Source organism: Xylocopa sonorina, chromosome 12, assembly GCF_050948175.1.
Source record: "Xylocopa sonorina isolate GNS202 chromosome 12, iyXylSono1_principal, whole genome shotgun sequence".
Taxonomy (NCBI): domain Eukaryota; kingdom Metazoa; phylum Arthropoda; class Insecta; order Hymenoptera; family Apidae; genus Xylocopa; species Xylocopa sonorina.
In genome coordinates this window covers 3,949,315-3,960,612 of record NC_135204.1, presented here as the reverse complement: position 1 = coordinate 3,960,612, position 11,298 = coordinate 3,949,315, and the positions used below count along the sequence as shown (strand labels likewise).

The 11,298-nt window shown below is 36.1% G+C and overlaps 1 protein-coding gene across 5 annotated transcripts in view; it reads right to left on the bottom strand.

The window, feature by feature from the left end:
* Positions 1 to 1,259: 1,259 nt before the first annotated feature.
* LOC143429904 (peroxidase) overlaps positions 1,260 to 11,298 on the bottom strand; it is a 46,600-nt gene continuing 36,561 nt past the window's right edge. For all 5 annotated transcript variants that reach the window (XM_076905751.1, XM_076905749.1, XM_076905750.1 and 2 more), the window contains 9 exons: positions 9,263 to 9,439; positions 8,227 to 8,423; positions 7,642 to 7,825; positions 6,503 to 6,845; positions 5,323 to 5,479; positions 4,833 to 5,006; positions 4,271 to 4,469; positions 3,829 to 3,934; positions 1,260 to 3,628 (listed from right to left, as the gene is read on the bottom strand). In XM_076905751.1, the coding sequence (XP_076761866.1) occupies positions 3,541 to 3,628; positions 3,829 to 3,934; positions 4,271 to 4,469; positions 4,833 to 5,006; positions 5,323 to 5,479; positions 6,503 to 6,845; positions 7,642 to 7,825; positions 8,227 to 8,423; positions 9,263 to 9,439 (1,625 nt within the window). In that variant the 3' untranslated portion in view covers positions 1,260 to 3,540. The remainder of the gene's footprint in view (positions 3,629 to 3,828; positions 3,935 to 4,270; positions 4,470 to 4,832; positions 5,007 to 5,322; positions 5,480 to 6,502; positions 6,846 to 7,641; positions 7,826 to 8,226; positions 8,424 to 9,262; positions 9,440 to 11,298) is intronic.

Here is an 11,298-nt window from a genome sequence, read left to right as displayed (position 1 = left end):
AGTATTCAATCGTTTGTCATCAAATAACAAAGCCTTTCGCGAATAGAAGCTCTCCGTGTACGATTTAAAAATACTATTATATAGAAAGTTCTCTATATCTGTTTAAAAATACTATTTAAATAAAGTCACAATGTCTCAACATTTACTAGTAACAAGTTGTGTAATCTCTTGGATTTTGTTTATTCGAAGACAGAGAGAAAACTTGGATTATATCATTTGTCGAAACTCTAATCATAACACACGTCATCCCTCGCTGCTAGACGGCAGCCAACTGAAGCCACTCTGGTCTCTAACTCGCACCCCCGCGTGAGACCACGTGGTACGCGCCATGATTGCTACGCGGTAGTGCGCTGAAGACTATCTCGCAATCATTATTGCAATGCTAGCGCTAATAAGCAGCTCCTGTGGAGGTCGTATTTACTGTCTTAAAGCATACACTTAATAACATAACATGTACTAGTGCCTGCATAACAACTCGGAAAGATCTTCATTAGGAAGATCTGCAGTGTATATGCACTTATATAATTTAACTTTTCGGTATGTTTACATTAGTATAAATTAGATTTGAGTAGTGCGTGGAAATATTTAAGTATTTATAAGTAATACATAAGTAATCGAGCTAATGAAGTAACCAAGTTAGACGAGCGAACGAATGATATAATTAAGTTGGAATAAAAGCGAGCGAATGAAGAAAATTAAGTTAGAAAAAAGCCAGTGAGGAAGTAATTAGGTTAAGAATAAAAGCGAGCGATGAAGTAATTAAATAACATAAGTTAGACGTTTGTAGTAATCAAAGTAATATGTTGGGTGTTATAATAATTAAGTTAATATAAATCGGTTATTACACAATTTAAGTAGAGGTATAAATTAGTTGATATTTTTAATAGTATAGTTTGGTATAAATTATTAAATATTCTAAATAGTTTTAACTTAGTTCGGATAAAATTTTTAAATAATTTGTGAGCTGATTCATTATCCTAAGTAATGTCTAAATCGATTCGTTTTTTAAATAACTTTAAATTAAAAGTTTTTGTATTTATGGAAGCAATTTCAACTTCGTGAATGAGTTTAAATCTCTAGATCCACAACATAGAATAAGTCAGTCTATCCATGATATCATTAAAGGCACACCTAATTACCGAAATAAGTCATTTTATTTTATGATATAACCCAGATATGTAGGAATTCAATTCTTAAAGGAATGTGAAAGTGGCATAGAGAACTACATTGCAACAAAAGAAATTGAAAAACATCAATAGTAGTGACAATATCATTTTTATTCTCTAAATAGACAATACGAGTAATCCCATTCTTAATCAATTTCGGTAAAAAGATTGGGTCGTATTGAAAGCCGTAAGTACAAGTAACTCTAATCATGTACAAAACGCTCAATAGTATCACTCACTTCTTAAAATCTAATCAGTCATTCCTCATATACTCCTAAACAGTATTTCGATCATTTAAAGTCATGCAAAACAGCCCAAACGCGAAGTAGAGTTTCGTTGAAATTATTCCGAAGCGAATAACAATGAATACGAAAAAAAAATTGTAGATGTGAGTTTAAAAAACGTAAGTGCTTTAAAATGGCAGCCATAGAATATAAGAGCTACGTGCGCAAATCTTATTTAATAATCGATATTTAACAGGTTCTGTGTATCGATTTAACAGAGAGTCTACTGTAATCTCAAATAAATAGTAAAAATTCAAAACGACATCGTGATAAAAATTACCCTACACATAGAAAAATAGTTTCATTAATATCTATATTTTAACTAAAGAAGAACTTCATCGCGCGATAGATCCTTAATCGCATATCTCGTACAAATATTTTCCAACTTTATATTTTTCTAAAACGGAGAGCACAATATGGCTCTACTGATCGTAATTAAAAAAATATTCGTCATCAAATATATTGCTTATTTCTTGTAATTTTGAAATAATCCTAACTGTTCTTCTTTCGTTTTCTTTTGCTCCAGTGCTTTTTGATCTTGTTATAAACGCTTTAGAATCACTAAACACATTTCTATGTCTACTGTGCATGACTGGTAAGTTGACAATTTGACACAAAAATATGAGAAATCGCTGTTTCATTTGATTTTCATATTTGCGTCTACTTCGCTCTTTTACAAGTGTGCCATTTTACTATGCTCCATTGGATCATGTTTCATCAACCTGAAAACTCGCTAGCCACGCACAAGTACATTGTGTGTACGTTTAAGCATATTCATTTTATCTGTTAAAATATCGATTACTTTTTTAAAACTTATTGCTTGTTCGAATTCTCGTTTCTTCTCTCAACTGATAAATCTCTTTTAAACTCACTTTCATCTCGATCTATTTTCTTACATTCTTAAGTGCATTGCTTCAAATCACTTTGAAAATATTGGCATACTTCAGTAAAAAAAATATCGAGACATTTTATGTGGTTCCTTCATTGCGTTAATTCATCGTGGTCTTGCGAAATTATCAATCGACTACAATTCAAATTTCAACATAAATGGACCTCCTTCCTTATTGTAAAATAATAAAGACACCATTTGTTGGAAAAAACACTAAGTTTGAGCAAAATGTCTTCAAATACGAATGCACAAGAGCATCCATAATTAATTTAATTTTTATCAAACCCCTAAATGTGTTAGAATAGCAAATTCAATAAATATGATAACTGCTAGACCACGATGAGTAAGTTTCAGCAAACACGAAGACTCTCACTCACGCATTCACTGCACACTTCACAGAGAGCATCCAAAACATCATGCGGCTCTGGTATAAAAAAAAAAGTACACCACGTATGTAACGTACGTTTTTTCGCGAGAACGCACGAAGAAAAAAAAGGGGGGAGGGAGAACGAGCTCCTCCCTCTCTCAACTTGCTCGAACAGAGAACAAAAGATGGGAAAAAACGAAGCTCGACGGACCAACAAGTAAAATCGAGCAACATGACCTTGTGAACGCTCGGCTTCGAGAAAAAAATCAAAGAAAAGACATAACGAATCCACAACCCCTAAGTTCTCTCACACGCGCATTCTCGCATAAACGAATTCGACCCACGCTATTGCTAGACTATCCTAAAAAGAAAGAAACATCCCACGGGACCTAAGCGTCCCTCTGTGTCCATTTTCCCCCCACGTCGAACAACACTTGTTCCTCCGCTCGTTTCCCTCCTCATCGACCTCGAGCGTCGCAGCTCAACCCCTTAAAGGCTCTCCTTTAATCGACTAGTCACGTGTATCGGATGCACCTTGTCTTTGTTACGTTATTGTTCGTTTAATTAATAGTCGCGTAAGCGTGCATGCTGTTCAGTTGTTTGATTTTCACTTCATCGTGCCCGTACCTCGATCGCATCGGTATACGCGGCTCTTCTGCTCCATTTTCACTACGCTGTCTGGCGCGCGCCAGAATTCGACAAGGCTTTCGAGTCGATCGCCTGTGTTACCGCGAATACGCTGTTTCATCGTCGTTCTGTGGCCTCTGTGTCATGCCCGTCCTGCGACCCGGGCAAATCGATGCGGCAATGTGACCAGCCAATTAGAGGGGGAGTTCAACGATAGGCCTTGGCCCTTTCCGCCCAGGCGAATAAGTCCACGCTGGGAATCGCTTCGAAGTCTGTACAGGACCTAAGCTCATTCCTAATAACAACAAAAATGTATACAAATTATGTTTATATGTAAATTGGATGTTTTTTCGTTTAAATCAGCGTTCTTCGCGAGCGAGACTTTAGAACAAACACTATATACTAAATTGCTATGCAGTCTTATAATTTTTTGTATTAGGAATCTGAAGAATATATTAATGATTACAAGTTAAGAAATAACATAAAAGGACTTACCCTGGTCGTAGTTTGAGGAACACGTTTGGTTGCATACGTGTGATATTGTTACCGTTGTCGCAGAATACTCTTGCTAATGTTACGTTACGTATTTCTCTCAATTGTTCTGCAACAAAAATTTGGGGATTCGTTAGTTAAACAATTATTTCTAATTAAAAGAAATATAACTATGAACATCAATTCTAAAGTTATTAATGTAAAAATATAATAAGTTACAATGAAGTTAATACTGTTGTATCGAATGTTAATACAAACTATAGCATGTACTATAACAGTAATTTTATATATCAAGTGTTATACGATTTATCCAACGTTTAATTTGTTTATAGCAAGCAATTTATATATATCGCAAAGAAATTGCAATTATTATAGCAAGTTGCATTAATTATGATAATTGCATACGTGAATTATAATTTAATTTATATTAATGACTATTTCTTACCAAGTGAAAAGGGATATGGCTGATACACAGAATCGTAGAAATATCTATCGGTGCGACGAGTTCTAGAAAATTGCTCGGAAATTAAACAGCGGAAAGTTGGGCCCAACAATCCATCCTCTACTGCTCTCTCAGCCATACCGCCAACAATAAGATCAACGTCATCAGGATGAGCATAAGTGGCGCGCAGTTTCTTCACCATCTGTTCAAACATGCAAGTGAAACATTTCAGAGATTAAAGACGAGAGTTGCCGCGACTGTTTAATTTTTGACGAACTTTAAAGTATTTTTTTACGATGAATCATTTTATATGCGTAGAACAAAATAAATTTATCGTTAAGGCAGACGAAATAGATTTTGTCAATTTTCTATTAAAGGATTAAGAAAGGAAGACCTTTTAGTTGAATAAAAAATTCAAACTACATCATATCACTGATGAGATTTAAAATTATAATTTAGATAAATGATATACTGAAATTTCATAAATTAATATATGAAACATAGATATCGTTGTATATTTTTGTCACATAAGTATTGATAAAAATGTTCATCACAGAATATTTACCTCCATTGGAATGTGATCTAAGAAGTCATCAAAACTCTTGGCAGCTGGAAAATCACAGTATTTACGATAATAATTATAACCAGGTAAACCGTGATCCCGGCCACGTTGAATGTCCAAACTGATAGAATCTAAACCCAGACTGTCTTCATTTTCTGCGTACAGCTTGCTTCTTACCTGTAAAATACAAATAACGTGCATTTTACATTAACGATGTAGTAATTCCACAATCATTTACCAAAACTAGATAAAACATCTTTATGAATTATTAATTGCAATTTACTTCTACAATTCTTTTTTTAAATTAAAATTCAAGTCCCTTTCTTCAATAAAAGATACAAAAAGATTTTTTCTTTGATTGCATAATTGTCTATTTGAAATTTCACACTTTAAATATAAAAAAGCCGATTTAAATAATTTCGAATGATGAAAGGTGGCATTTAAATACAAAAAACAAATGTAATTAAATGATATAATCAGATCACAAACTTACGTCTTCGATTAAGCTGGTATCCATTTTCTGACTGGTCTGGGTTGCCATACCACGAAGTAAACCGTCGAACACCCCGTCCGCCGTAATTATGCTGGGCTTGAAAAAGTATTCAGCTAACGAAAGTGTTTCATTAATCTGACGGGTATCGTCTGTCAAGCTGCAACAAAAAAATTCGAGTCGTTCAAAAAAAATTCTTATTTCAATAGAGTTACTATTTAAAAAAAAACCAATAACTGTACAGTAGACTCCCGTATAATTATAATTCCTATAACACGGTAAAGATATCGGAACTACTGTTTTTATATAATGCAATTTCTCTAATTACAAATATTAAATCCGCTATAATTTAATATTATATTGTTTTCTTCATTGTTACGGACTGTTTTTGTTTTTTCACGCGACTATTCCTAATGTAACACGTTATGTGAGAAAGATTCTCATAAACAACGATTTGCTATACCGCGTTATACGGAAGTACTGTGCTCTATATAACTCTATCACATATAATGTAAATTTCTATATTGTAACAAAGATATTGCGACTACTTCTTTCATGTAAATGCGATTTCTCTAAATCTGCTATAATTGAGAACTGCAGATTCCTACATAACATAAATCCCTATAACATCACAAAGATATTGCGACTATTGTTTTCATATAGCACAATTTCTCATACAACGCGGCAAATAATAAAAATTAAATCTGCTATAATTTAGAGCATTGCATTATTTTTCTTCATCATTACCGACTTTCCCTATATTCCCACACGACCACTATTGAGTGCTATATTGATAGCAATATAAGTACACGAGAACAATTCTCATAGAACACAAATTCATATAATGCGTGAAGCGATACACGATTACTATATGAGAATGGAGAAGAAGATACGTTTCTATGCCTACTAGTGAACTTAATAATGCTACCAAAATGGCGGAGCTGTGCTCTAGACGCGGAGAATGCCAAAAACGGATCACAATTTTATTTAAATAGAAACTGAAGTGGAAAGAAAAATTTATGAGAATTACAAGTGTTTAGTGCCAATCTATTTAATGCCAAATATCCAATAACCTCATACCAACCTCATTATAAAGCAGCCTACTGTACTTTACACGAACCTATGAAATTGTACAACTCTACGAAAGCTGAATTTGATTCGAACTTGATAAACATCGACTCACCTCAACTTTCCTTGCATCAAAGAAGTTAAGAACCGAAGAGCAGCTGTTGCAACTTCGTTGGTAACCGCTGGATCATCCTCAGAATTGTAATTACGGCTGTAGCTGTTCCCAATGGTGAGACCAACAGCTCGAGTGTACCTCTTGCCCAATAACACGGGCAGCCACTCTTTGTACGTGATGTGCTGTATCTCAGCGATCACTATGCGTCTTGCTTCTTGGTACAACTTCTCGTCGGACCAGCTGGGGTTCAGCTCAGCGAGATTGTTAGCGATTTTGTTGTGCTCACGATGCCAGACAGTGTACATCGCAGCCAGCTGAGGGTGCGCGTTCACACGATAATCACCTATAGTCAACCAATACTTTTAATAAAGATGGACAATTGCAACTGGAAGAGGACCAAGTTAATAGAAAATTTCATTAATGATAAACGCACAATTCTGGAAGAATTTATAGGTTCGAGAAAGTAAGTAGTGTTTATTAAGAGTTGAAATGAAATAGTTGACAGTGCCAGTGGTAGTTAATTTTAAAATTAGATGTAGTTAGCATTACCAAGTTGTTCACTGTAGAATCATGTTGCAATATTAGAGTGAAGGGGTGACAACATATACTGACGGAATTATATCGTGAATGATCCATTTCTCGGTGATTAGATCCCCTTAAAATCTCAATTTTTTAGTACTTGCATATTAACCCATCCCATCACGAAATCAGATCAAACGCTACATTTTTGATTACTTCAAATCGTGTTCAGAAGTTGACTTATTTATATTTCGAGTGTGAACTTACAAGCAGAAAATTTTATTATGAAAATACTGCAATATTTATTCGGTAAAAAAACTAGAATTGTAATTTAAAAATATAAGTAAATCATGGAATCTAAACAAATTAATTATGAATCGATCGAGCAATTTTGAAATGAGCTTTGCATCAAAGTCAATGGTGGAGTGGGTTAATTCTTCTGATAAGAAAAGGACGAGCAATAAATTCTCTTTAAATATAAAAAACTATAGAGTAACTGCCTACATCAGAAAAAATGGTTGATAATTTGAAATGACATTGAACGATAGAAATATGATTCGACTGACGTATTTAAATTAAGAAGAAAAGTATTTTTCAGGTAGAAAAGCGTTAATAATTACCAGAATTGTAACAGCCATCCTTGCATTCGGACAACACTTCAATTTTTCCAAATGGCAAGAAATCATGGTTATGTTCTTTGTGTACCCGTAAACGTCCTCCTGCGAACTCACGGAGTTCACGAGATTTCCGCACATTGGATCCGTAGATCGCTGAGCCATCCAAAAAGTGGGTCGCTTGATTCATCTGTCGATTAAAAATTGTTAACGTTATTAATTATCTGCTACATAGAAAAGCTGTACTTCTACTTAACCATACAAATATATGTAATGCTACATCTAAACCATAAGAAAGGTACGCAAAGATTACAAAATATTCCAAGTTTCAAAAAATGTGATACTTTAAAAATGGATATCTAATCGATACATATCAGAATTCCCAACTTTTTTTTGCATAATCGTATCATCTCGAATTGTATTAACAATTACGTTACCAATTACGATACAAGTCTGCACAGTGATTTTCAATAAAAAGAAAGTTTGAAAACTACCAATATAAATTCTCAAACAAGATAAAAGCAGCAAATGAATTAGATAATGTTAATCACACTGTTATTAATGTCGTATACAATGTAAAAGTTGACCAACCTGTTCCGCGGGTCCAAACGTGCATTCTGACTTAAGCACGGGCAATGATCGCACGTAATTCATGCACCGTACGTAATGCTCTCCGTAAATGGGATCCTGGTCTGGCACCTTGATTGCAGAACAGTCGGGATGCTGGTATCGCGGAGACAAGGAGCTCCCATCAGCTAGACAGCACGAGATTGGTTTCCCTGACGATACTGTGAACGATCATCAATGAAAAATATTAATTACGATTTAATATTACGTATCGTTCGAATTGGAACAAAATAATTGCTTATAGTCAGTGGCGTGCTGTGACATTTGCTGATAAAGAAACTGTGTTCGCATAAAAATCTATAAAAATGACAAAAATAAACGGTTTATTTATTTTGATTTTAAAACAGATAGATAGAACATAAATATTCTAAAAATAGTCGCACAATAAATACTAAGGGTGTGGAGCTTCCACAACTTCTATGCACTGCACGCCACTGCTTATCGTTCGATTATATTCTATATACGTATAGATATGTATACTCGATGTGGAATAGTATTTTCTACTCTTAATTGTATTAATACAACATTATATTCAAGTTTACTAGTAATAAAAGTCTACGATACTCAATTATAATAGATTTAAATTTCATTATTTGGTGCATTGCACGAAAAATAATATGAGAGTCTACTGTACTCAATTATATCAAATTTAATTTTTATTATTTAACGCGTTGTACAAGAAACCATCAAAAGATTCCATTTTCACGCAAATAATTCGTATTATTCAAGAGTCTACTATATTTTCTAAATTTAACAATTTTCTGAACAATTCTTTTGACCTTGTAACTCAATGTAGCACTTTATTACTTAAACTTAAAAAACAAATCTGTTACTACAAAAGCTATAAAATATATAATTGTAATTATATAATTATGCAAAAAAAACCGTAGCTACTCCCCTACCACATTTTAACCGATCAGAATCATGAAAATTCCTTTTCACCAACGAATACTGTAATTCATTTACGCGTTCACGTGGATTAAACATCAACGACACTTACGCATCTTGCGCACCGGTGTGTAAGAGACGTCGTGCGCGATAAACTGGGCCCACTGCATCACCGCCAACGTTCTGCTGACGTCCACCTGATCGTTGGGCGTAGACACAGCCATGCTCACTTTCCTGGCGCCAGGTAGCGGCTGTTTCATTCGCCCCATGTGCCTCGGCTCTTGAATTCCTGGTCGCCAAATTAAGCATTACTCTCGCGTTCTAATCAATCAAATGTCGCCAAATCGGAGTAACACCGCGTTACATTTCAAATATGTCAGGTCGTGAGACAAGCTCGATCGATCTCTCGATTAAATTATTCATTTCCAATCCAATCAAAAAGAAGAATACTATTTGTACAGTTCGAGGAATGTTACGTTCTACAGTATTATTCGTTCTTTTCGAGGAACTATCCACGTGTCATCCCTATTGACCAATCAAGAGGGAGACTGTAAAAGAAATGCTTCGAAAGAACACGGCTTTTATTAAAAAATTTTAACAGTGATAGTTACGCGATAGCAAACAGTGGAATCTTCGAATCTTTCGTCAAGAATTTCAATTTTGAACGCGAATCGTGGCGAGATTCAAATATCGTGACGATTACTCCGATTTAGACGAGGTCAGCCGCGGGTGCATATAGAATAGGTTCATGCAGCGCGAGAGCGAGCATGTTATTCGCGTCGTGCCTGATTCTGGATACCGGAATCGAAAATACGAATCCCTGCGTACGAGAATCCCGAGCCTAACTGCGCCTAAGCCTGCCTCAGATCGCGACCAACTCGTCAGCGACCAATCAGTCAGCCGAACTTGACCACCAAACGCACCGTCTCGCCTCGCCGTTCGAGGAGCCCGTCGACCTCCGAACACGCGCGCACGGAATTTTCGAAATCACCCTCGAACCTTTTCTCCCGCGCCAGCGCGACGCTGATTGGCCCCTGGTTCGACCGGGAAACGATTGCTCTCGCGCTGCGAAGCAACGGTACAAAATACTTGTCTTCTACTTAGTTTGCTTTGCATGGCTGTTCTGATGCGTTGTCGACGAGGAAACGCGCGCGCGCGCTGAGAACGGGGCTTTAAACACGGTTCTCAGTCGATTTTCTGCACTACTAACGGCTCTTTCAGGCTTGCCCTTGGCAAAACGCGTCGATCACGTCGAGAACGCTCGCAGAAGGAATTTAAGTGACTTATCTAGGTGGCTGATGAAGGTGTCCAAGTGAGTGAATCGATCTGAGAGCTCGAATGCCTTGCGTTCACTATCATATACTTATGCGTTATATCGACGAATTCAAATAACCAGCGTACATATCGATGGCTGAGCAGTTTCGTGTAGCTAATAGGACCAAAAGATGGCGGGACCACGAACGACTCTCAAACCCAATTCACCCGTTTCGGACACCTTTAACGAGACCCGTATACCGCAATCAACTTAACAGAAAATATTTGAACTAGTGTTACAATAATAAATATGATACATTATTAGGTATATCCGAATTAGTTTACATACACATTCTACTGCTGGATAGAATCTCCCGACCGGGTCACCCTATTGTAGGCAGTATTATTCACTGCTACACTCAGGCATTTTATGCTCTATGTGCCTTATCGCACAACAACTGTAATGCAAATCACAGAATATAATTTGTTAAGCCCATCGACGAACGTTATTTTTATTTTTTTATTTTTTTTTTTAAATCCATTAGCGCCCAAGGATCAGAGAGTGTGTTCGTTTTCGTATATACGGACTATAGATTGTTGTTTGCTCATACGTTTGTCACCTATTTCATGTATGTCTTTTGCGGTATTGATGCGTGTGTGTGACATGGTTGCCTCTCTGTGTATCGTCGTGTATTTGCATTACTGCAAGGTGTGTTGTGAGTGGACTAGGTGGGTTAGTGGGTCGAGGTTGGTGACTCGCGTGCGATATCACGCGGTTATGGCGAATTTGGAATTGCGAGCAGACAGAACGGACACCTGTTTTCGTTCGGTTATGATTTCTTGTGTCAGAAGATTCGATGGGCGATGAGTGAACTATGAGACTGCGGCGAATGA